Source organism: Enoplosus armatus, chromosome 18 (assembly GCF_043641665.1).
Source record: "Enoplosus armatus isolate fEnoArm2 chromosome 18, fEnoArm2.hap1, whole genome shotgun sequence".
Lineage (NCBI taxonomy): Eukaryota > Metazoa > Chordata > Actinopteri > Centrarchiformes > Enoplosidae > Enoplosus > Enoplosus armatus.
Window position 1 is genome coordinate 18,810,570 of NC_092197.1, and position 27,642 is coordinate 18,838,211.

Sequence of the window (27,642 nt, forward strand, 5' to 3'; positions counted from 1 at the left end):
TTTCACGAGCACGGAAATTCACTTCTTTGATAAGCTTTAATTAATAAGACGTTCAGGACTAAAAGAAAAATAAATCCATAGCATCAGAGCCAGACAACATATCCAACAGCCTGCGCTCGAATGGAACTTAATGTGACTTTCTTTTTTTCTTCCCATTTCAAAATCCTGAAGGTGGTCATCAAATTACGGCGAGCACATCAATCCTCTCTCTGTTTAATATTCCGCCGGCAGAATCAAACACCAACACCTGCAAATGTTCTTAATTATCGCCGTGCATCTTCTCATGGATGCATATGGTCCATGAGAACTGAGCAGGAGGATTACGGCGCGGATTCAAAACCCAGCTATTACCATAGTCCTCGCAACACCTGGCGCCGCCGCCGCCAATAAATATTCCATTTAAAACAATAATACTTAAAGTTAAAATGAATAATTATCCGTTCTATGAAGTTGGGAATATGTGGTGAAGTTGGGCATCTCTCTGGGAAATATATAAATATAAAAAAAATAAAATGCAACAGCTGTTGTTTTTAAGCAGTCGTGAGGATGATTGACACGTAGGAAGCTGAGAGTGCTCTGTAGTTTTTTTTTTATTATGTGAACTTTAAATAACTGATGATGCTAATAAAGCAAGCGAATCGCCGCTGGCTGTCGGCGCTGCTAGCCGCACGCTCCGAAGACACCAGAAAAAGTCAAGTCAAGACTTCTTTGCAGAATGAAATGGATTGAAATGTGTCGCGGCATATCCACAAAGAATTGTCACCAACTTCGCTTTTGTTTTTTTTCGGCGCGCAAAAGTCACCTCATCAACCCGGCCGGATATTTTTATTATGTTGGGGAATACTGGACTTTTGTGTTCATCGGGCGAACACGAACGCGACTCCACTGGGGTGATAGTGTTGCCGTGTGCCTGCTGGGTGTGGGAGTAGGCTACTGTTTGCTAACATGTTAGCCATCTTTGTAAGGTGGTAATATATGTCAGTGCTGTGTTTACGCCTTGTTCTGCTGCCACCAAGTGGCCATAAGTAAATAGAGAGATAGATGGATGGTGAATGGAAGAGGAGATGATGAACTCGGAAGTGCAAACATACATTTATTCAATCAAATGGGATTTGGTGCTCACAGAGCAACACAATTAAGGGTGTGGGGGGGTGTGGGTGGAGGCCAACAGTCATCAACAGCTCCAAAACTCACAGGAGTTCAGTGTCACACTTTTCCCACTTTTCAGCGATCCAATCTCTTGAATCGCTCTCGTGACTGAACCCCACCGCACTCGCATTTCAGAGGCTAAAGGCGCTCTAACTTCCCTTTCGCTGCTGCCTTGAGGCCACAGCAACTTTCAAAACCAGCGGGCCTCTATTGACTTTCAGTGAGGAAACTACGAGTGGCCATGCTGGCAAGCTACGTGCCAATTAACACACACGAAAAGAATATGGTAGAGCAAGACAGCTACTTCTACCCTACACGCGTTTAACAGAAGCAGCAGGGACTTTAGCTGCCCCTTGGGTCTGTCGGTGAGATTCCCATTCATATCCACCTACGGCCCTGGGACCGAACATCCACACATACCACAAAGCGAAGCGACACCCACTCCGCTTTTCTAAAAGAAGACGTTCACGGTGGGACTGACCTGGTGGCAGTGCGGGTTGGACTCTCTGCCATACGAGTACGAACTCCTCTCTGTTTTACCTGCAGGAGGGCGAGAAGGAAAGAGAGGGGGGCAGTTAGCAGGGGGGAACCACCTCAACCAGGACAGCTCCATCTTGACAAAGAACCAATTCACCGGAGTGGACAGCAATTCATCCACTAGTTAATCTGGAAATACAAACAAAGTTAGTGTTAGCGGACCTCAACGTATGTAGACCGGCTTCACGGGCTGTTAGAATGCTTGTTCACTCAATCATAAAGAGGGGACAACAAACTACATGGAATAACACAACGTAATTAGCCACTCATTCATTTTCATTACCGCAGCGGATTACTTGCATTTCAGTTTAACTGTGTGTAAAGAATGGGTCTCCATTACAATCAGGCAGCATGAGTGATACATTCATACATTCATTCATTTTTAAATGCAATTCTTTCAGACATACAAATAACATTTGAGCTTCAATTGTTAATCCATTCATTCCTTCCAATATGTTTTTTTTTTTTGTCCGGACGACAAAGTAAAATAAACTGCTCAAATTGGTAGTTTGACTATTGATTAATCAATTGACTCATTTAATCAACGTGGACACATTCACTCCTAATGAAATAATAATTGGGTGTGCTATTCAATTCTGATGGATATGTTTACCCAGCATGATGGGACATCAACAGTATACTGTTATTTCAGTCTTCTGTTCATTCATTTAGGGAATCATTTATTTACACTTTGTTTAGGAAACAAAAAGTAAAAGATTTTTCAGTAGCAAACAGCCAAAGCCAGTTTTTATGATCAGAGTCTTCACAATGTGTGTGGATGTGTATGTGTGTGTGTGCGTGCGTGCGCGTGTGTGTGTGTGCTCTGTATGTTTTCTACTCGCTGCTCTCACGGCACAACAAAACAGACATCTGCTCTGCCTGCAATGCATAGACGGAGGGAAAGAAAACCTCTTTATGCCACACGATCCAGCTTTGAGAGCAGAAGCGACACTTTCATTCTCCACTTGGGTTCAGCGTATTCACGTGTGCAGACAAAACAAACTGAATGTGCGAGACGAGGTCTGCTGGTTTTCAGGTGGCATTTGGAAACAGAATCGGATTTGTCTCGGATCACTGTTGATGTCAAAGGCCCGTTTTTAGGGCAGAACGTCCCTCTGCAGTACAACCTAAAACGTGATTGATCCAACCCCCCCCCCCCCCCCCCCCCACCCTTTCTAGAGGCGATATGGAAGACAACATTCCCCTCCAGATACCTCTGTCATGTACTGCTACCTCAACCCTTCTGAAGGGTTTCCATTTATGGTATTGTTCTGCTGTCTCCTCCCTTTTTCCCATTGGACAATTGTTGGTCCATGGAGACTCATTAGTGGACTTGCTAGGCAACCGACACTACTGAAGGACCACCTAGATTTCTCTCACTTACTAATCATCATCATCCTCATTTTGTGCCATCACCGACTTTTTAATGTCCACATCTAAAAAAAAAGTTGTGGCCGTTTTTCTGTTCCATTGTGGGTAGTATATATAATACATAATAGTATATATAATACATAAGTTAAAGTGGTGATAATGGTGATGATACATTTCAGATTAAGAATTTGGACGCTAAAATAAGCGACAAACGGCTAATTCAGTGCAGTGTATGATTAAATAGTGGGTGATTCTAGACGTGAGTCTAGAAACCACCAAGCCACAACCTCATATCACCGTAGCAACTGTCTGTCAACAGCCTGGCAAGTTGCTACAGGTGCCCCGGCGACTGATGGAACATCGTAGCAAAGATCTAGCAACCATGCGCGAACGAGCTGTAGCAACCGCATGCGACGCCATAGTAACCCTTTACCCCAAACCACCTAGAGGCCAGACATTAAAGACCACAGCAACCACCGAAGAACCACCCCAAAATACTGGCCATGCCCAAAATCTTTCTGGTGGTCCTCGTACTCTGCAGGAATACTGCATGGGAAAAAAATCCTCTGTCAACGCAAGTACTTTTATATTGCGATATCGATATACATAGGTACATGGTACATTTTCTGGAAAATATCCATTGAGAAACTGTTTATGCAAATGAAATGCCCGTCAAATTATGGTACATTATTACATTGCTCTAATACACCCAGAGATATTATAAAGCTAGTTACCTCGGTATAAACAGCATGGCAGACTCTCTGATGAATATATATATATATTGTTTCACCATATATATATATATATCGTCATATCGACCAACCCTAAACTGGTGACACCCTGGCAACACATTCCAATGCTTAAGAAGGTGTCATACAACACCCTCGTGGCCGCATAGCAACCATCGATGCCCAATGCCTTGGGGCTCAATTATACTTCTTGGAAGTTTCAGTTGTAGTTTCATTTTTGTTTGAGCACCTGCAGCATTTCTGCAACCATTTCTCTATTAAAAGCTGTTTTCCTTTGATGCGCTAAACCATAGTTTACATATATATCTATATATGTAAACTATGGTTTAGCGCAGACATCCTCATCTACCTCGCCGTCGTTGGTCAATGGTGTTTAAACGTGTGTTTGGCTGAAATCAGACATCAGAGCTATCAAAACGCAGGCCAAGGACCGATCAGTGGTTCAGACGAAGGTGAAGCCTCTTTGACAGGTAAACCCATCATCGTTTCAGTACACAAACCCAGCGTGTCCGGCTGTGAGAAGAAAAAAAAAAGAAAGAAAGAAAATGCGCCTGCTGAATTTCGAATATGCAGCGACCGCCGCGGTGTGCAGACAACAAAGCTAATTTCCTCTGCTCCGAGCTGCGGGACCACTTCGAGCCTATTTTTACCACACAGACCTTCTTTTTGGATAAAACCTTAAATCTTCAGCCAGTCTAAATATCAAACCACGGTTAGTGTGTAATTACATTCTGCGGTCGGCACAGCCGTACAAGATGAAATGGAGGGGTTTTATAGCGAGCGTGTGTGGAGAAAATGAAGCGTGTACGTGGTGAAGGGTTTGAATCAGGCGTGTATAGACCAGCGCTGAATACACGCCAACATGGTAGTCGATGCAGAAGAGGTTGATAATTACAGGCGTACGGAATAGGAATGTGGTCGACTATGTGTGTGTGTGTGTGTCTGAGTGTGTGTGTGTGACCGATACAGCGGCCTCGGCTTCAGCTACGACTGATGCCAGCTGGACCGGTTTGGCACATATACAAAGACTCCCACACACACACACACACACACACACACACACACAGTACTGGAAATCACTGGCACAGATGCATACACTCACACACACACACACACACACACACACGTGTAAATGTGTACAATATACGTACTGTATATATAGCCCCACAGACACACACACAGACACACACATGCAAATGTACTTTTGCATGGTACCGAAATATACCCCTACACATGAGCACATGCGCTTAAAAATACTAATTCAGGACCGCACACACACACACACACACACACACACACACAACAACACTGCATACACCTCTGCAAAACGCCACAACCTGCAACGGATCCAAAAATCTTTCAACCGTTGTACAATAAAAATGCGCAATTTCTATTTCTGAATATAAATGTTCGAGAACAAATTGTATTCAATATGTATCAAAACAACTACAATTTTCCATAATTTAAATTTCTCCAGCGTCCAATGTTTATACCGTAAAGAAATATTAAGCAGTGTTTTATTAGTAATAAAAGGTAGAGAGTTTTTTTTTACGGGATTTTTCCATGAAAATAAATATAACAATAATATTACAATAAAATGAATTTGGTGTATTTGGTCGTTTTCATTCATTCCTAATTTTAAATACTTTGTATTCTTTCATTCGAAAATCCACTCCTTCGAACGTGCAACATGGTATTTCGTACGTGTTGGGGACAATAAACCACACACACTTATGCAGTATGATTTACCATTAATTCACGGGTTGTTACACAATTATTTACTGTTAATGGAAAATACACATAAAATCAGCAGCATTGAGCACCTATTAATTTTAGTCATTCATTCACTCTTTGATGTGTTCATTAATTCACTCATTCATTTAGTTACCTCTTAAATTACCTTTAGTCCCTGAATTCCTTCCAATATCACAGTGAACAACAAGAAGATGGAATAAACGTAGCGGGCTGAGAACAGACTGACAGGAATGAAAGACAACAGACAATCACGGGGGTTAAAGTTTCAAAAACAGCGACCCCCCCCCCCCCCCCCCCCCCGGCAGGACGACCAGAAAGCTGGTGGGAGTTTTGTCTCTTCTTCTCTTCACGGCAGCACAAAATAAAATACCCCATTGAGCACTGTATGTGTGTATCTATCTATCTATCTATTATGGATTATGGATACACACACACACACACACACACACACAAATGGCGCTGATGAACCGGTAATCACTGAATTGACCCATACATGCTTTTGAGGGCCTACAACAATAATCTCTCTGTGTTTCTTCCTTTTGCTTAGTTTTTGGGATTCTTGTCAGCAGCCACAGCAGCAGCTGCTTCTGCATGCTTCTTTCAAAAGAAAAAACAAAAAAAAAAAAAAAGGAAAGAAAGAAAGAAAAAAACCCAAAAACGTCTCTACTCTCCAAACACACACACACACACACACACACACACACACACCACAAAAATCCAAAAGACAAGTTTAGGCTACACTGATACTTTGCCATCTGTCGATATTTTCCTGTTTGATGTTTTTAGCGGAATAATTGGGTATGTGGTCCTCACATTAGTAACCGATTATCAATTACCCAGCTCACAGACAACGTGTGCTCACCCCCCCCCCCCCCCCCGACCTTCACCTCAGGAAGTGTTGTCATGTCCATGTAGGATTCAAAAAAAAAAAAAAAGGACTTGGAACAGGACCGCAGTGTATTACTGTTTGTCTTTTTTTTTTTTTTTTTTTGTATGTATGGATATGTGATATTTTACTATTTCCATAAAAACAGCATTTTGCCAGCATTATATTTGTTGTGTGCAATGACGTGTTGTTGTTGTTGGTGCGACCATTAAAACCTGTGAACAGTGAAATGCATCATTGAAGATAAAAATGACCCGATGCAGAAGCTCCTACCACGTGGATTTTGAGTTTAGGATCTAACAACTGTACAACCCCCAGTTCTTTAATTTGGTCCAAACACATGAATGACCTTTTCCCCACCACCATCTCTGCAGGCAGAAAAAAAAAAAAAAAAAAAAAAAAAAAAAGAAGCCGGGCGGGGACGGAGCAACGCAGGATGGGAAGGGTCAGCCACAAGATCACACACCCTGTCACAGCAAACCATGAATGGATACACACAGAAACCGACAGGGAAGCGTCTTATTTCACAGCGTCAAATTGGAAAAGACAGTTTGAGTCCATTACTTGATTAAAAAAAAATAATGGACTCTGTGGGTTTGATAGAAAGAGGAGAGTTTATTTAATTAAAAAAAAAAGATATCACAACACAAAACATGTCTGAATAAAAACCATTCAATACCTTTTTATTTTTATTTTTTAAGTGGATTATCTCTTTAAAAAAAAGGCCTTTGACGTTTAATGGGTATCAAATTTCTTCTCAATTGTGACCACATAATTGAGTTTTCAGCAGATTAATTTGGTTTTGTTTAAACTTATATCAGATAACCCACTGTATTACATCTTTGCCCAACATTTTCACCCATTTAAAAACACAAAAACGCTACACATAAAGGGACGGGAACAAAATCACAGCGGACGCAGTGAAAAACCTCAGCAGCAGCAGAGAAAGCTCTAATTCAATTTACAATTTCCAAATACATTTAGCAGTCCAGCTGACAAACCCCATCACTGCTGCAGTCTGTTTTATACACAATGTTCTCTGATGCTGTCGGACTACTTTGGATGGGATCCCAGCAGAACCTCCTCTCTTCTCGCCTCTACTCTGTTTCCCTGTCAACCTCTCCCTACTCTCCAAAATAAAAGCGCTACAATGAGCCTTTTTGGTTCCTTCAGTTCCTTCAGAACCTAATTTCCAGAAAGGGGGTTACAAAATGTGAAAGCCCTTCAAGGACCCCGTCAACCTCAGAAGGCTCTTTAACAAAGCCGCCTTTTTAAAACGGTTTTATTTGACCTGACAGTACTCCTAGGACCTTATTTCAAGGTTTTGAAACATCAGGGAGGGTATCTTCAGGGACCTCCTCTTAAAGGGCAACCTACAAAAAACTAAGGTGCTCTCAGGAACATCTAAAATACAGGGTTCTTCATCCTTAGAGAGCTCCATAAAAATTGTCTCCTGAACACTGATGTTCCCCCAGTCTTTTGTGGATTGTTGAGGAATTGGTGGGGTGTCTGCCAACCTCGAAGATATAAATACTTTGCAAACCCAAACATATAAACAGGGGCTCTGAATCCTCAGAACATTCTTAGAAAACTCTACTTTAAAGGTTCTCAAAGCCTAATGGTGCTTCCAGGAACCTTTGACAACCCTTCACAAATTTTGCAAGTTCTTAGAAAAGTACTTTCAGGAAGGATTCTCAAACCTCAAGAGAACAGGGGTTCTTCAACCTTCGCTCATTGAAAAACACCTCTGTAATCATTTCGTAAAAACCCCACACAAACGAATGCCCTACAGTCTTTCATGCTTCTTTGAGAGCAGCCTGGCCGGGCATCTGCCAATCTCTAACATTAAATGTCCTCCGTGCAACCGTTTCTAAGGGCTGGAGGATCCTGAAGGTGTAGTCACACTGAACACAAAGGAAATCGTCTGAGTCGATTGCTTTCAGCATCATCGGAAAGATGCAAAGACGTCAATTTGCTCTCGGTGGCACAATGTGCGAATGGCTCAATAATGTGCACCATGGCAATGACGATGATTTTCATTATTTCGTCCATTTATTATCATCATTAGCTGAAGAGTTTGAGAACTTTGGACTGTTGGTGGGACAAAACCTTAGGAAACCACTTCTTTTTGGCCTATCTGTTTCTAAATCAGCTGTCACACGATGGCAAAAAAAAAAAGCCCCAAATTAATCTAACAACAAACACTGGAATGTCTCAAACCTCAAACTCCTTTCCCAACCTCAACTCTCTCCCCAACATTGTCCTGGATGTCGAAAAATAAACAGGCTCATTGGCCGTGAGGAGGACCCCCAGGCAAACCAGCCCTCGTTAGAGTGTGCTGGCTGCAGAGGTACAAAAGGTGGAGGAGGGGAGGTCAGCCCACTCTGCTGTATAAAGCCCATAGAGAAGTCGGTGAGCCAGGAGGACCAAATCCCTGCTAATCCACAATGCCGAGAGACAAGAGAGGAAACACAAATAAGCTCCATTACGAGCTGAGGGCTAACGGGAACCAGGATGCTCTACTAGCCTGTTAGCTATTATCACACTACTTTTTTTTTTTTAAACGCCCGTAACCAAATGTACTCTTATTAAATCAGACTTAAATCCTGATCCTAAAACAACCTCGTTTTCAAGATATAGAGTTAAACTCAAATCTGGCAGATTTGATAGTAAACGCCGAACTGACCTTGTCAACATAAGATGCTACGAGAATTGTGTCCGTGCCACATTAAAGTTCATATTTGAACACTTTTAGCTGGTGTGAACTGGAATTTAAATCTAGTCTGGGTTTCATAAAAGTAGAATGGATCGATTAAAAAAAAACAACCCCTGAAACTATCACCAACCCTGGACAGCGAAAAATTGACGCATGTAAATTCTTAAAATGGCTGGCAGTCCCCCTTCAAAATTCATCAAGATTGTCAAGATTGAACTTTCCCGCTCAAAACTAGACAAGTCTTGTGAATTTGTCACCATTTCCCGTGGAAAATACTCACACACGGTCATGGTGTGAGTTTCAGATATTTCACATGTGAAATGTAAGTGACGTTTCTTGTGAAAACATTCATTTTATGGGACACCACATAATATCACAATGTGAAACTCTCCTCAAATGTGACTGAAATGTGGTGAAAACAAAGGCGCACATGGTTTCATGACATTTCACAATGGAAAGGTATTTTATTTTATTTTAGTGCTTTTTTTGTGTAAAGATTCAAGATCAGAAAAACCTTGTCCATCACATAATGAACAACAATGAGGATTCCTTTGTTAAAGGTTAACAAAGGACCAGAATACATCTTTAGAATAAACCCTTACTATAAACTTCCTTTCAAATCTCAGCACCAAACAGTGAAATTACATCTCTCGGGACATCCTTGTACACAACTATACATAGAGCACATGTACCAAACGTGGTCATATTTATTTTCTCAGACGTCAGACTTTTAAAGCTGAATAAACCGTAACAAACCCGCTGGATTGGCTGAATAATGCATTATCACAAAGCTCAAAACAGGTGTTGCATGGTGTTTCAGCACCGCGCATGCTAAACAAACGCATGTTCTTCCTCCTGGACTCAACCCAAAACCTGAAGCTGATTCTAATCTCAAGGCTTTCCTTCAAGATAAACTCAGCTCAACATTAACCCCCGAACCTGACCTAAACCTAATCCTGATGCTAAACTTCAGTCCCTGTGAAGCCATTTAATTCTTGTTTAGTAAGAAACACACACACACACACACACACACACACACACACACACATTGACCCTCTAAACCACTTCTTCTGTCTGTTTTTCCTAAATTCAACCCTGAATGTGTCCAAAAACACACGTACGTTTGGGAGACTCACGAGGCGTCTCTCTGCATTTGGACGAAGGCCGAGCCTCAGAAACCGCAAGTCTGTCCGTCTCATCAGCGTCTCTCAGCCTTCACAGGAGGGCCGCTGCTCCGTCTCTTCAACGCCAACCTTTTAAAAAGGTCGCTGTTGTTACGTTGCCGTTTCTTTGGTGTTTTTTAACCAACGCGTTCACTGACGAGTGTTTCTACAGAGCAAGGGCCGACACAAGACGCAACATGATCCAAAACCTGAGACACACTCCTGTGTGTGTGTGTGTGTATGTATAAATAGTGGATTTTGTTGGACTCGCCTACACAACAGAAGCCCACAAACCAACATCACTTTGTATTCTGGTCATGTCTGCCTCCTCAAAACCCAGAACAGCTCTCAGACCTGTAGCGTTAGGCTCTGTTGGAAATCGCATACTAACATACTCTGCATACTATGGAGGTACAACTGCGTACGTACTGGGTTCTGAACGTGTAAGCGTGTGGGTTTTGTGCATGCGAGAAGCAACTTGGATGTACATTAGAGAGAGGACGACAACACGCGCAGGGACACAGTGCCACTCAGTCGCCGATCCGCTGATCATCAGCAAACACGGCAGATACACGGCTGACTCGAGTCGCTAACATTTAGCTGCAATGATTCAACAACACTGGTCCTGGACTGCGATCCAGATATATGACATCATCATATTCTAGACTGATATTATATGCAGTTACTGCATACTGGACTAAATATGATTTGTATGTCAGTTATTGTCTTTTTCTCTTTCATTTTTTTTTTTCCAATTTCACGCAAGGGGTACTTAGGGATGGGTTCCGATAGCCGGCTCTTGATCCTCATCCTAGTTGGTAAATTACCGCGATTCGTTGAGCTCTGAGTCTTTCATTCACTCTCTTAGATCTTGCATGAGAAACGGTATTTTACATTGACTGAAAAATGAAATGTCTGCGCTTCTTCACTGATCTACAGTGTGTTAGCAGTCAGAAAAGGCCAACTTTGGGTGTTTTATTCCAGGGTTTGAGCGTTTGATCCATCTGTTTCGCCTCTTTCTCAACATCATGGAAAGGATCCCTGCAGAGATAGACCTTTTTGTTACAGAGCAAGATCCTTTTTGTCTAACCAGAAGCAGAAGTCTCGCTCTGAGTTGTCGCATAAACATTCCAAAGTGCAGATTACACTTCACCAAAGTCGACGAAACAGCTGTGGAAGGCGATATTTGACAAAGGGGGAACGGCAAGTTTCTGCTTCAACGTCTATCTAGTGTTCTTCATGTTCAAGTGAGACATTGTGGCGGGTTTTCACAATAGCAGCGCAACATGTATTTAAGATTTAAGTATGATACTGAGCGGATTAAAAACAGCGCCCACCAAGCAAACTGCCAAAAAAGGATAAGGGATTTAAAGGGATTCGGATTTAATAGATGGATCCGGAACTGGATTTAGATTTGATAAAAACTTGGGGGACTTGCAAGAGACAGATTAATAAGAGAACGTGGAGCGGGCTCCTGATTTTTTAGTTCTGTATCTCCTAAAGCTCACTAAACTGGATTCCTTTCTATCATGCAACTTGACTGGAGGTCGGTGGGTGTATAAAGCTCGGGACGTTGTTACCAGAGACCGGGGTTCACCTCCTGAGTCCCGTGAGATTTAGGCTACTCTGGACAGACAGACAGGGATTCTTATTAGTGAGGTGCAATGAGAATCCACTACAGCAAACACCAAACAACACAGTAACACCCTCTGATCAATGTAAGGCAACAATGTAAGGGAGAGCTCGGTATTTACTTGTTAATTGATTTGTTCTTCCGCGTTAATGTTCCTCTTAATTAGTTTAATAAAGTTTCATTACCTGCAGCACAACAACAACAACAACAACAACGGCAGTAACCGCAGCCTCAACACTGCCACTTCAGAGTGCTTCATCTGTCCAGATCAGGTATCAGTAGAGTATTTACGTAGGCCAAGCCGCCAGTTAGCATCGCCCTGGTTCCCGCGGCGAAGAGCCGATGGGATTTTGAATCGCCAGATGTAAAAAGCTAATGTAAAGGAACTACCTCACTAACCCTGAGCTTCACTTTGAAGAGAATATAGAGAGATATAGAGAATAAACTCAACGAGGCCGTCCCAGCGACAACCTCTGTAGCCTCATTTAGCCGCCTTTTTCAAGACACGTAAAACCTTTAAAATTTACGAGTGGGGGGTATTTACTGCCGTATTTTATGCCGTGGAAGAAAAAACCATGAAAATCTCTTCAGCTTCTGTTCACCACAGACCTTATTTCAGGCACCTAACCCTAAAACCCATTCAGAAAACCTACTGACTTCCAGGCGAAGGGAACCGGAAGTGTGAGAACGCTGACTCATTTCCCGGGTCTTAGGACTCAAGTCCCGCAGCACTCCATGGGGGAAGTGAAGAGGGGGGAGAAGTGGAAACAACAAGAAAAGGAAAGGACAGAAGAAAGAGGACAGACATAAGAATACAGAGAATAGAGGAATAGACCGAAGAGGAGAGGCAGAAACAAGAGACAGCAAAGGAGTGAAACGAAGAAGGGGATCATGTTTGAGGATGCCGTTTAAACTTCGCTGCATAATTAGTTGCTTTGCTTTATGTGACGCAACGAGTTCAAGTTCGCTCTCTCGCAGATCCTCAGCTCAGACAAACAAACGGTATGACACAACACCACAATGTTCAGTTAAATTCACCACAGTGAGAAATTGATGATGATGATGATGGTGTGTGTGTGTGTGTGTGTGTGTGTTTTGGCTCGTCCACATCCTGTTCCTGACAGCCCATCAGATCCGGACTGCGGCGAAATTAAAACAGAATGAAATCTCTTTGCCGAAGATTTTGCTTTTCATTTCACGGCAATCGATTTCATCCATCAGTGTGGCATCTATGACTTCATCCTGGCATGTTTGCTGCTTTTGGATTCATTCATTTCTAAAGAAAGAGTCATCGTCTAGCGTCTCTCACTCTCTCAGTCTGCAGTCAGCAGCTAACACATTCTGACCGCGCATCAGTCTTTTAATTCTAGCCTTATTATAGTCTCACTATTACTATTCAGTCCTTTGTTTTATCCAGATTCACCAAAATAAAGCGACGGAGTTGCTTTAAGTGTCAATATCAATTTATCCTGAAAGTGTTTTGATTGCTTTAATTTGTTTAATTTTATTTCATTGCGTCCTATATGTTTTCATTCCTAAGGAGGAAGAACATGGAGTCGATCCAAGTCCACGTCAAAGCCTCGACTCTGTCTTTCGTTTTTTTTTTTTTTTTTTTTTTATTTGAACGTGAATGTGTTTTATTCAGACTCACAAAGAGGAAGAATTTGTTACGCGAATAGAGACGTTGGGCCCGAGGTTGACGTCTGGATTCTATTTCTTTTGATTGACCTTCTCCATCACTCTGACGTCTGTCGCTCCGTCCTGACAGTGATTCTTACTTTTTAACCTGTTTTTTTTTTTGTTGAGACCCGTTAAGAAGAAGAAGAAGAAGAAGAAGAAGAAGAAGAAGAAGAAGAAAGCGATGCAGTTGTTACGGGAGTCGCTTTCTCTTTCTTTTGATTGATTTTGTCCGTCGTCGCTTGACATCTATCAGTTATTGGTTTCCATTCGGGGGGTAAAAAAAAAGAAAGAAGCAACACGATGGAGTTGTTGGAGGAGTCGACGTCGACGTCTAGACTTCTTGCTTTCAGAGAGTCATGTCGAGTCTCTCTCTGTGTAAAAAGAGACACTCAGAAGACGTGATCCTCTCTGACACCCATATAATGAGTCCATTTTAATAAACTATGTGACTAATAGTGCGATTTGACGAGGATGGCGAGATGACAAGAGCGAAGAAAGAGGAGAGGGAGCGGAGAAGGGGAGGTGGGGAGGGGAGAGGAAGATGGATAGAAGAAGGGTTAAACTCCCTCTTCCAGCATGGTGTGTGTGTGTGTGTGTGTGTGTGTGTGTGTGCGTGTGTGATGGGGGAGGGTTGGACTGTGCAGACATGAATCATTCTGAGCGATTCAAGCGTTTCCATGACACCGTCGGGCACCGGTCCAGAAGTTTCTACAAAGTCTGAGAGGTACCGACACACACACACACACACACACACACACCGACGCACACTCTAACAGACACTCTGAAATGATCCCGCCAGCGCTGAATTTGAAGTAATCTATATATTTATTCATGGCGTTGTCTTCCCGTGTAAAGCGTAACAGTTTTTTGGGATCAACATTAATTTAACAGACGATGGTCGATGAGTAACCGTCGTCTAACAGACATGCCCCCCCCCCCCACACACACACACACACACACTACCACCACCAACCCCCCCCCCCCCCACACACACACACACGTCCCTCAATCCCATCAGGCATTGATTTCTTGGCACCGGAGCGAGTGAATACATCAAACAACAGATGAACGTATACGAGCGACGAGAGACGCGGCATCCAGCTCACATCTGTCGGCTTCTACCTTCCGCCGTATCAGAGACGATCAGACGGCTGATTGGACCACAGCTCGGACTCCTTTTTTTTTTTTTTTTACATTTTTTAATGTTAAGAGGCTGTCACAGATTCATGTCCCATATTTTAAATAAAGATGATCTTTAAATCATTTCAATTCCTTATCAAACTTCTTTTTCTTTTTCACTTTTCTTGGTTGAACATTTGAATATTTTGGGGGGTTTTTACTCAATATTTGTGAGTAAGTAAAAGTATTGGAAATAAAATGGACACCGACACAGGCGTCGCATCTGATCTAACAGAAACAGTGTTCTCAAATCTAAGATCAAGTTTTCTCTTATTCTCTGCAAAGTATTTGGGTTTTATTATCCACTTTCAGCCAAACGCACACTGGTGTTTTAATTTTGTGACCACTTAACATTTTGGTTTAATATTTAACTGGCCAGAAAGTGATCAATAGGTCAATTAAGGTAATTTAAAAAATATATTATGAAAGTTAGTTAGCACTTTCCTACATTTCCCAGAATGCTTTTGAACAACAGTTGTGGGCTTGCATTCAAAGCGTGGCACCTACTTCCTGAAATTCTAATATGGAGTTTTACAAAGTAAAAGTACAAAAAAAAATCATTGTAATAGGTCAAGATTATTAAAGGCATTATGAATACTGACCTAAATTGGTTTTGAAAAAAAAATAAGCGTGTTTTTAAGTGTAGATGAGTCTGGAAAAAAACCCATGGAAAGCAAATACAGGTCCCAGTACGAGTTTATGCTATTAAATCTAAATATGTTGAAGTTATATATTGAAGGAATTTGTTGATTTTTGTGTACAATAAACTAAATCTGAAAGCCCCCGTGTCTAGCCCACGTGGGTCAACATTTGCCACAAAAGAACCTGAATTGCTTCACAAACTTTACAAGCTGAACAAAGTGGTTTGTTTCTTCTCCCAGAATCCAAAAAGCAACATCTGGCACTAAAAAAAAAACCAGACTCGTCTGAAAGTCCCCGTGTTTGAAACTCATCCAGCCAGAGGAAACCAGAAACACGTGACGCAACTCGTCGTCTGATAAACAGTAAAACATCAGGAGTTTGCCGTTTGTTTTCAATCTCACGTAAACGTTTTCCTCCTCTAGCTACGGCTGATGGTGCTAATGCTAATGTCCCAGGTTTCATGCTAATGCTAAGCGGGCTTTGAGTCTGTGGCCCAACGTTTAAACCTCTTTTCATATTTCCACTGTTGATTTCCGAATTAAAAAATGGACTGAAATACAAATCAGCCTTTATTTATATCATAAATCTGTATTCATAAAGACGCACGGTTACAATATGTTAACATCGCTATTTGAACTTGTAAATAGGAGGAGTCTAAATGGCCGTTTTATTGCTTCATTTGCTCTCTAACCGTTGTCTCTCTGGTGCGGCCCCAACGATATCAATCTAAATTCATATATTTTAACTTTGTATTACACTCTATATACTATATATACTATATGTACACACTCTATTATAAAGGGCACTACACAGTGCCGAGTGCATCACACTGAGAAAAAAAAAATGGACCAAGTTAAATAAAGTGCACTTGGTAACAAATATGGAGTGATGGACGCGGCAACATCCTCTTCATCTCTGAACATGCTGTTGATTGTTACCATCGTCCCACGCATGCAGCGCACAAAGGAGGTGGAGGAGCTACTTACAGCTGCCGATGGTGCCGATGGTGGTGAATCTTTGGGAAATGTTGAATTGGCCCTCCAAAGCTGCGCTTTGATGGGCACACGTATTACATCATTTCCAGTTAAAACAGCGAAGCACAGTCAATTATGTATGGGCCAAAATCAATCAATCGCGAATTTGCCTCTGACCTTTGGTCGTTGACTTCTTGTGTACCAGCGACAGTTATTTTAAAGTGCAGCAGCGGGACAGAGTTAGAGGGTCTCCACTGAAAACCAGTTAAAGCTCGCTGTTCAGCTTGGTGGCAATGAAAAAGGCAACTTACTTGACCCTTGAGAAAGGACACCTGCGATGTGTTCTGGTAATGTGTGATAGGCTGTTGTTCACAGGAAAAAACATCCAGTATCATTTCCTAGAAGACGCTATATCTGCGTGCATGTACCAGAAACAGGGTTTGCTTGTTCGGGTGGTTGTGAAGCAGATGGATTCAAATTCAGCAGCAGCCATGACACTTGTTCCCTGTTCATGTGAATGAGACCCAAAGAACAGTCCCCCCCCCCCCCCACCCCCTCGTTACCAAACAGCCTTCATTATCCATACCCCCCCCCATTCCATCACGCACACACTCATTCACCCCTCCTCCACCCTGAAATCAATAGACAAACAACACAAACAACAACGAGGCGACAAACAGGGGCGACATCACCAAAGCCTGCAAACAGCAGGACTTCAACAGGAGAACTATATTTCAAATTAATATCCCAAAGCAGCGTGGCGCGTCAGTGGCGCTGCGAGAACAGCAAAGACCAATCTTGTTCGGGGTGTCTTTGATCTGTCAAGAAGAAAAATTACACTCCTTCCTTTGATTTTTAAGAATTCTGTTTCACTTCAATTTCTACATTTTCGGGTTTTTCGTAAAGAAAAAAAGAAAAAAAACAAAACGTCGCAGATTTGCAGTACAGAGTGTGTATGCGGCGCAAGCGTGTTTTTTGTACGTGTGTGTGTGTGTGTGTGTGTGTGTGTGTGTGTGCGCGTTGGTCTCAGACAAAACAGGGCTGCTGAAATGCGGCAGGCACTGCAGATTTTTGTTGGCTGGCTGACAGCGCCGTGCCGGTGCCAAGCCCCGACGGCGGAAACGACTAAAAGACGCATAAGGCTGGCATTAGAGCCCCCAAATCTTCTCTCCCCCTCCGTCCCTCCTTCTCTTTTCTCCTTCTCTTTTCTCGCTCCGTGGCACGGCGTTTACTTTGGTCGGGGTCTGACTCGATTTGGCAACATTCACACCCATCCGTGAATTTATCAATCTGTCTTTATTTCGCTCTGATCTGATGGGTGGGGTGGGGGACGGGGAGTAGAAAACATGGCACCTGAAACGCCGCAGGAGGTTTAGGTAGACTGCTGCGTTGATGTGGGGGTTTTTTTTTTTTTTTCTTTCTTTTCTTTTTTGGACGTCACCTTGTTCCGTGCTCCAGTTTAACCCCCCCCCCTCCCCCCTTCCTCCTTGTGTCGCCGAATGCGAATTTTTGAGGATTTGGTTCTTTCCAGGGTTTATATTTTTCCCTCCATATCTGCTGTCTTTGTCTTGAGGATTTCGGGCAGTACTTCCACAAAAAAAAAAAAAAAAAAAAAAGCTCGGACACAATAGCATCTGGAGTTGCATCCATAAGGCACTGAGCCCATGTTCCTCTTAAAACCTAAAACAAATAAAGGAAACAGCATACTCCAATTATGCTCCCAAGACAATAAAACACAGCGAAAAGAAGAAAATAAAATCTCCTGTAAAACATTCAGGATTACCTAAAACTAAAAGCCTGATTCTGTGTTTGGAGTCCATTATTGATGGAACAATATTTAGCTGCAGAGTAAACAAAGGCGATATGCTCCCGTCGTAGCCGTAAATTGTGTTTGGGCATTGTTCGGCAGACAGATGACGACTGCTAATGTTGAATTAAAAAGGTTCTTAGAGGTGGATTTAACACGTTTCCTCTTGTCTTCGGGGTTGAGGCGGGAGGCGAACGGCGACGGGAGACAAAGAGAGAGGTAGCGACGAGAGAAAAGGTGTGAAATTCCGAATTAGCAGCACAATATGGAAGTATTAAAGCGCAGCACAATGAGGAGTGAGAGCCACGCGGCAGTGTTGTTCACTGACACCGTCTGACTAAATAAAGACGCGACGTTCAGGCTCACAAGGTTTTCACGTATCACACAGGAACAGGCCGGGAAACGAACGGCGCGCTGAACGCCGACGCGGCTCGATTTTATGGTACACATTTCTGTGTCTCCTGACCTTTTTTTCTTTTCAGGGAAACACTATCCCTCTCACACTAACCACTGAAACATTAGAGTGTTCAGTGTCAGGGATATAACAACCGTGTTGATGCTAATGTAAAAACATGTAATGGTTGTGCAAAATGAAAAGAAAAAGAGCTTATATTAATGGTTGTTGTCACTCACACAATCATGTTCTACGTTTTGGAGCGACAGTTCGTCATCATGCTTTGAGGGAATGCGTGCAGGAAGTGTACTGTTGCCGTGGGAGTCTGCGTTCGTGTACATTTTGTCAAACTTGCGCCATGAAAAGTCCTGCTGAATTAGTTTATAGCAGTTTCTGTTTGTGCTGTAACCACTGATGTTCACACAACTGCCACTGGATTACTTTCAAGAAAAAAACAACAACTTCCAAACGGCAAGTTCTGGAGTTATAAGGAGCGTATTTTGGCTAGTTTCTAAGCGGATTTATGGAAGTTTATGTGCGATGGAAAGTGTCAGTCGCACCGAATTTAGAGAGTTTTTGTATGAGTCACGACTCAGAGAAGAAATTGTGTAAACTGGGTTGATTTAAGTCTAAAATTTGACCTTGCTTTGATGAACAAGAAACTGGTTTCCATGGCGGAAGCAGAGCAGACGACCAGAGCTAACAGACCCAACAGAGCTAACGGAGCTAACAGACCCAACAGAGCTAACAGACCCAACAGAGCTAACGGAGCTAACAGACCCAACAGAGCTAACAGACCCAACAGAGCTGACGGAGCTAACGGAGCTAACGGAGGTAACATCAACCTGCAAGAGCCAACAGAGTGACGTGAGTTAACGGAAGTAACAGAGATAAGGGAGCTAACGATGCTAACAAATCTACAAGGGCTAACACTTTTCAATTTGACAGATTTAAGGTGGTAAGCAGCAGAAGAACTGTGGCAATGTTTTTCCCTGCCTCGTTCAACCTCTCTGTGTGTGTGTGTGTGTCTCTCTCTCTCTCTGTGGGAGGAGGAGGAGGAGGAGGAAGAGGAGGGGTGACCCCAGAGAGATGGATGATGGGTCAGGTGCTGTCAGACTGGAGGGGTCAAAGGTCACAGGATCCTGTGGTTCAGCATCACACTCTGATTTTCTCCTGTCACTGTCATGGCTGTCTGTCGCTCATCATTTCTCCTCCTCTGTACTCCCCCCTCCACTCTTTCCTCGCCCTGTTCTCCCTTCCCGACTTTCGCTCTGTTTTTATCTCTTTTATCGTAGGCCTGCTTGAAATCTTATATTGTTAGGTCCATTTTGTCTCGTCCTTTGTGATCGTCTATTCCATTATGATTGGAGAGCGTAGAGATACAGAATATAACCAACCAACTGAGATACATAAATGTTTCCCAAAGATGGTTTCTGGCATGTTATTTAGTTCTTATCACGCTGATGTTTGTTCAAGTGTTCATTTTTCTGATAAGTTTGGTATTAATTAGTTATTTAATGCTATAAAAAAAAAGAGGCTGAAACGTCATGATTGACAACTGTGACTGACTGGCGATTGTGTGGGCGGGACCTTGCACGCGGCTACACCCGCCGGTCACCACTGGCTCCAAATGATGTCACCAGCGCAAGATGGCAGCGGCCATATTCGGGAGAAGTGGAGACGCGTCGGCCATCTTTAAATACAGCCTATGTTTTGGACCCACGAGAGACCTCTAGTTTTAACTGACCTCCTGAGTGTGAAATACTGCATTTTGTCCTCACTTTCCTCTTCCTCCTCCAATTTCTCTCACCTGCCGTCGGTGACAGACCTATCCCTCCTCTTCCTCCGCCCTGACTCCAAACATAATACCGGTATTTAGACAAATGTGACAGCGTTCGAACACCTGGACGGCTGTAATGTGACGGCTGTATAGCTGTGGATCTGAGAGCTGCATCGCTCTGTGTGATTTTTTAGTGCGGCCACCTGGCTGCAGAATAATGACATATCTGCTCCCACACACTGTTCAGAAGCCGGTGATCAGAGCGGCTTCATCACAGCAGGGCAGACCCCACCTGACATCACACGGTGAGGGAGGAGGAGAGGAGGGTGGAAATAGAGGGACAGCAGAGGGAAGGACGGGGACGGAGACGGGAGGAGAGACGAGCCACCTGAGCGCCTACATGGAAACTTGAAGATGGCAGTCACCTGCTTTCTTTTAAAAGTTAATACCCATGTCAGCTATTATAACACATATAATTTCATTCTGGGCTCCATTAGGCTTTATTAAAACTCATTCACCACAGGTCAGACATTAACATGAGTAACAACTCTTATAAGCCGGGAGGCTCAAAAACAACGACATCATTTCATTGCCACCTGCTGAAAGGCAAAGACAAAAAAAAAAAAAAAAGTGTAAGAATAATAAAATCTCTAATTGGCTAGAACCTCAATTTACCTTTCAAACAGCCATATATGACTAACAGAATAGGCTGTTTGAGAATAAAACAATGAATAACAACACCCACAGGACGTCAACAGGGCAGATCAACTCCACCAGGCTTGAAAAATGTTTTCACGTCATATCGATCAGATCATTATTACAAGCAGGCAGATGGAAGAAGTTTTTCACGTCAGCCTCCTACTTTGGGTATTTTTCTTCTACAATATCTCCCACTTGGCCTTAAGAACTACATAAGTGTGGATAAACCATTGGCGAAATGGCTTCCAAACCACCATTACTGGCGTTTAGGCTACATATAAATCAAATTAGTAAGCTAATCAAAAAGGGGCTACACAAAGTGAAACCAGGTAAAAACCTGCTACAAATATGTAACATGACAAGACAACCAGCTAGCTTACGCGTAATATCCATATTCCTGCTGAAGGTCAAGCTCCAGCTAAAAGCCTCCAGCAACATGCTAACGTTAGCCAGTCGCTGTTTGATGTTTTATCTCCAAATCAACCAGCTTTCAACTTGCAGCATTCACTCTTCATAAATATCGCATGCTGCTTAGTCACATTTTATTTTAGCTAGCTGTCTCCGCAAGCTACTACTTTAGCTGGTTCAAACTGAGCTAAAGTTAGCTAAAATGTTAAACATACAGAGTTCGAATGGGATTGAATGTAGGGAACAACTTTGGCATCATTAAGTGGACTAGCTTGATACAAAACAAAACGAACTGCCATTTTGTTTTCACTCATTGACATTACGTTCATGCTAGCTGTTTTCTGTTTAAGTAATTTGCCCAAACCATTCAATAACATCATGTCCATGTCATTTGTAGTCGACACAGAAACCTAGCGGTTGCTAGGAGCACTTCACTTAATTTGTCATGTCCAACAAAGAAATATGTGGATTTAAGAGATATTATTAAATAAACTCGTACTCGTGATCTTTTTTTTTTTCCCCACAATTTTGCTGTAATTGTTTCCCAGGCCCTGGCACAGGAAGATGACCTTTCCATTCTTAATCCCGCCTACAAAGCTCTGATTGGTTGATTGTTTTTCCAACCAGGAAAACAGGCGTCAATGAGTACAACAGCAGACCTATTTGAAGTGCTGAAAAAACTGGACATGCAGGTGTGGAGCCGGCTACTGGTTTTATTAAGTCCAGCAACTATTTCACCAAAACCAGAATATCTTGTTGGACAGGGGGTCACTGCCTTGCTCTGCGCGTTGATTTGACCGCGGGATTTGAACCCGTCACCCTGGCGGATTCGGGGCGGTTTAACACTAACAGCATGGTTTTTCAGGTCTTTGTCAGCTCTGCTCCCATTCAGTGTGTGCCAGCAGAGACCCTGCCCGCTGCTTTCACATGGCACTGCCCTGGAAGCGTGGGAAAAAAAAACAAAAAAGGCAAAAGCTACCACTTTACCCTCGTCTGCTGCCATGGTAACCAACCAGCGATCGGGACATTAAGGCAGTGATACGTAGGGAAACTTTGTGGGCCACTCTGGCAGCCTGGCTGCTCTACTTTTGTTTTTTTTCTCCCCCCTCTCTCAGGTTCCTGCTCTCTGCACCCCTTTCCTCCTTCAGTGCCGTCTTTATTCTTTAGCCTTTTGCTCCCCACACTGGTGCTCCTCCATCATGGAGGTCAGCCTGTGCTCCGTGTGAGGCGACTGATGAGTAACACTGTGCAAGCTCTTTTCTTACTGAAGGTTTATTTACCTTCTTTTTTTTTTTTTACCCTGATTTAAATGTTATTGATTTAGGGCTGCAACTACGAATTTGTTTTCACTGTCTTTTTTTAAATTGTTTTATTAATCTACTAATCGTTTTGCCTATAAAATGCCATAAAATCGTAGAAAATGGCCATCACAGTTTCCAAGAGCAAATTCTAGAAAGATAGAACCAGAGAATGTGTGATTCATTTTCTGTTGACGGACTAATTGTTTAATTGACGCACTTGTTTTTATCCTCTTAACTAACTGCATTTGAACCAATCGGCCGCAGACCAAAATACATCAAAACGAACGAAAAGTCGGACAGTCAATTCAGTTATCAATCAATCGATCGCCGCTCTGTGGGTCCTGTATGCAAATCTTTTCTTTTTTGTTTATTCGTGTGTTCAAATGGATCCCCAGCCAGCGCCCCGTCTCCTATAATTATACTGTGTGTGTGTGTGTGTGTGTGTGTGTGTGTGGTAGGGGGAGCAGGTGATTGGTTGGCAACGGCTGGAGAGAGAAAAGAGAACACAGCTGCAGGGAGAGAGGAGAGGAGAGGAGAGGAGGACACAATAAAGGAGAAGAGGAGGAGAGGAGTGAAGAGGAGAGAATCTCAGTCCTCAGAACTTCAGTGCCACGTTCGTCCATGTGCAATGCACGGCGAGTCGCAGCTGATTTGATGCAACTCAGCTGCGATAGATTATCGATTCAGCTCAGATTCGATCCGACTTAACGCTCCCGCTTGTTTTGCGTATCATTTCTGAGTAACTAAGTCAGAAATGAAACCGGATGTGCCCCCCGCAAATTGCACTGTCGCACTAACAACAGTCAACATGGGCAGGGACGCACAGGGTAACTTTTAGGCCGGGGGAGGAACTAGTTATTGGGTCAGACTACAAACTAACACTTTTGCTTTTCAAGATGATCACTGGGTCACGACTTGACACACACACACACACACACACACACAGAGAGAGAGATGTGACGACCACATGTTGGACCCCAACCATGTTTTTTGGAGCGGTCGGTTGTCCATGACTCCCCACATCGGTAGGGTAGGGCCAGTATTGGGCTGATGACATGTGATGTAATCCTGACATCACACACACACACACACTAGAGGGTCAGTGAGAGAGAGTCAAAAGTTAAATCTTTTGACAGATGTCAGTGATTTTTGACAAATTTCATGCAGAGTTTAGGTTGGATCTGTTGTGTGTCGACGCAGCTGCATCTTTGATCTTAATAATAAATCACTGTACGGGGGCCGACAAGGGCAAACGCGCTACGGCGGCCCGAAACACTGCCGTTAAAACAACGGAAACGTGCTGCAAATGAAAAAAAAAAAAGGTGCTGCAGAAAGCCAAAACAAATGCATTTACAGCAAACGCGCTGCAAATACAGAAACGATGCAAAGTCAAAAACGCACAAAACCCCCCCGAAAACAAATGCAACAGAAAGTACTCTCATAATATTGTAAAAGACTAAAGGCCTAAAGACCTCCCCCTAGAGGCTGGAGCACACCGCCGTGTTGACTGGATACGCAGCGGTTTTCTGTCGCATTTGTTTTCTGTGGGGGGGGGTTGCGTGTTTTTGACCTCTGCCTTCTAAAACAAGTTTTAACTCAGGTCTCAGTATCCCTTTATGGATTTTAATCATCTCGTGTCTGTTATGTGACAAGTTGCCAGAATTACAGCACCTTCTCACGTTAACATACAATCACTGTCTCTTGTCTCGTGTCTTTGTCTCTGTTTTCCAGTCCCTTCACTTCTCAAAGGGACGCGGGAAGGATGAGGACGAGAGGAGGAAGAGGAGACGCCTTGTTCCTGTGCTCGGCTCTTTTCTCTCCTCAACTCGTCGTTTTGTATCTGATAAGAATTCTGACGATGATGGTGGTGATGCCGGGGCGGGGATAACTGAGGGGTTTTGTAATGAGTGTGTGTGTGTGTGTGTGTGGGGGGGGGGGGGGGGGGGTTGAAAATCTTCCCATCTTTGAAAAGCAGGAAGAGGTTCAGATCTGTTCACTGATTGGGCGACAGGGACGAGGAGGTGTCCAACCCTGGTCAGCATCATGACCTGATCACCAGGCTTTCAGATATCAATATTACTTATTAGAATTCAATAAAAAACATGCATTTTAGTATTCAGGAAATAACAAATATTCTTATTAAATGGCCTTTTTTAAAAAAAAAAAAAAATCATTTAATCACCTGCAATGGAAGATTTTTTTTTGGCCACTTGGGGGCAGTGGAGACAAGCTGTGATCACAACCAATGACTATATTAGCTGATACGGCAAACTTTTTAGCAAATAGTTGCTTTATCTGCTTTCACTCTCTTTCAGGTCATGTAGGTTTTTTCGTGGGTGCCATCTGACACTGTTGCTCCATGCAGTCAACGTCATGGGCAGTCGAGCCACGTGATTGGTGACACCCTTCTTCAAACGCAGCTCGTACGAAAATATACCGCCACTCGAATGTTTCTCAACTATTTCGAACTGACTCGTCTCTCAGCGCAGGCGAGGTGCCAAAAATCCCTCTCAAGAGCTGAAGCCAGCCTGAGTAAAAGGGACCGTTGCGTAACCGTTGCGTAAAATGGAAAATCAGATTCACGTTCGGCCTCCTTTATCGACCAATCAGATCACATGCATGAAACTGCCAGGAAGTGACCACAGCGCCAGGCGCTGAACGAGTCTCAGTGTGTGTGTGTGTGTGTGTGTGTGATGGGTGCATGTTAGGGCTGATTTTGCTTCATGATCCCTCATCCCACAGCCGAAAGCATCAGCAGCCATCATCCAACGCACACACACACACACACACACACACACACACATATATATAGACACACATACTGAGACAGCGAGCAGCAAGCTAGCGCTTAAAGCAAAACTGGGCTTCCATGGCCATCCATTATCACTGACAAGCTAAATGTACCATGGTACACCATATGGTACAGGGAGGGAGAGAGAGAGAGAGAGAGAAAAGAGGGAGGATGGAGTGCATTACAATTATGGTGTGTGTGTGTGTGTGTGTGTGTGTGTTTTTAAGATGAATTTAGCTTTTTAAGTAATAATCTGCCAGACAATGAACGGATGGATGGATTTCGTGATAAAACAAATGTGTGTATTTCCTCGATTTTTTTTTTGTTTTTGTCCTTTTAACTTCACGAGTTCTTTTCTTTTATCTTTCTCATTCCAGCCTCTTCCTCCACCCAAGCATCTTATTGTGTCAGTGTGACAGTTCAGGGCCACAACCAACCCCTGCAGAAACTTGTTTTGTTTTTGTTTTTTTCTTCACCATTTGTACGTATATGCCCACACGCTGGTCTAAGTGCCGTCTGAAAAATCATTCTTATGAATCAAATGTGGTTGTTTTTTTATTGATTCAATATCAGATTTTAAGCAATTTAGCTTCAGAATCCAGTATCTGGAATATACTGTATGTAATCGTTGAGTGTAAACTCCTCTTGCTAAAATATTACTGATACACTGACAAGCATTGGTTACTGATATTCTATTGTGTTATTGTTTCAAACGATTCCTACTTACTATTAAAAAGGTTCAGCCACCTGAGTAGCTTTCGTGTCCCCCCGAGTCCGGATAGTGCCGCGTTCATGTCACGCTGGCGTCACCGTGATTACGAGTTTTTTCCGATTTGTAGACAGCGTTCACGCCAACTTCCTCACTACGACTGGGAAGCTTTATTATATTGTTTCCGAAAGCTCCCGATGCTGACATTCATCCCATGTGACGTGAACGCGGCATGGAGCCTCGCGGGCTCCACGTGGGCAAACCTCTGCAGCCAATCAGAGAACAGACCTGTACCTGTCGATCAGTTTCAAACGCAGGCGCTTAAACAGACAAGTCAGACAAAGTATGACGCAATAAACAGAAACCTGCAAAATAACCGCAACTGCAGCGAAACCTAAAATGCAATATGTATATACTGCATATATATATATATATATGTGTGTGTGTATGTGTGTGTATGTTTACACACATATATGTATATATATTTTTTTTTTCAAACTGGTGCTTGTCTGCAAACACACACACACACACACACACAGTGTTGGTGAGGAGGCTGTTACCTAAAAGCTTGCCACAGGAAACATCTGTTCAAGCAAAACAGACACATTCAGTTTAGACAAAACCACAAAGAGGGCATCACCACACACACACACACACACACACACACACACACACACACACACACACACAGTTACAGTAATAGATATAATGAAGTGACCTGAATTATCCCAGTAGTAAGAAATTCACCACAGGTACAGTATGTATGTAACTGTGATGTAACACTGACTACAAAGAGACTTGAGTGTTTCTGTCGTCAGCAAAGGAGGAAGAAGGATGGGAAGGGAGGACGGACGGACGGACGGACGGACGGACTGGTGGATGGGGGACAAGGAGGGAAGAACGTGGACAAAACAACAGAGCAGGCTGAAACTGAAAAAAAACAAAAAGAGGGCAGGAGGAAGGAAAGAAGGGAAGGAGGGTGAAAACAGAAAGAGAATAAAAAGGGGACGAAGAGGAGAAGGGAGAGCTAACAAAGGAGTGAAGCAGGCAGGAGGAGAAAATAGAGGGAGGGGGAAAGATGAAAGAGGAAGGCAAGGAAATGATACTTATAAGATCAATAAAGATGGAGGGAAGAAAAAGACAGGGATAAAGAGAGAGAGAGAGAGAGAGAGGGAGACGAATGCATATGCCACGTTCGTAGACTTTAGCCCCACCCAGCTCTTAATATTCAGTGTTTAAGGGAGTAAAAATCCAACGTCCCAAACAAGTGACCCAATGCGTCAGTCAGTACATGCACTGGGAAAAAAAAAAATTATAAC

The 27,642-nt window shown here is 43.0% G+C and overlaps 1 protein-coding gene across 3 annotated transcripts in view; it reads right to left on the minus strand.

The window, feature by feature from the left end:
- Window positions 1-27,642, minus strand: part of LOC139301628 (transcription factor 4-like) — a 204,587-nt gene that overhangs the window by 112,292 nt on the left and 64,653 nt on the right. For all 3 annotated transcript variants that reach the window (XM_070925066.1, XM_070925067.1, XM_070925068.1), the window contains one exon: window positions 1,631-1,689. In XM_070925066.1, the coding sequence (XP_070781167.1) occupies window positions 1,631-1,689 (59 nt within the window). The remainder of the gene's footprint in view (window positions 1-1,630; window positions 1,690-27,642) is intronic.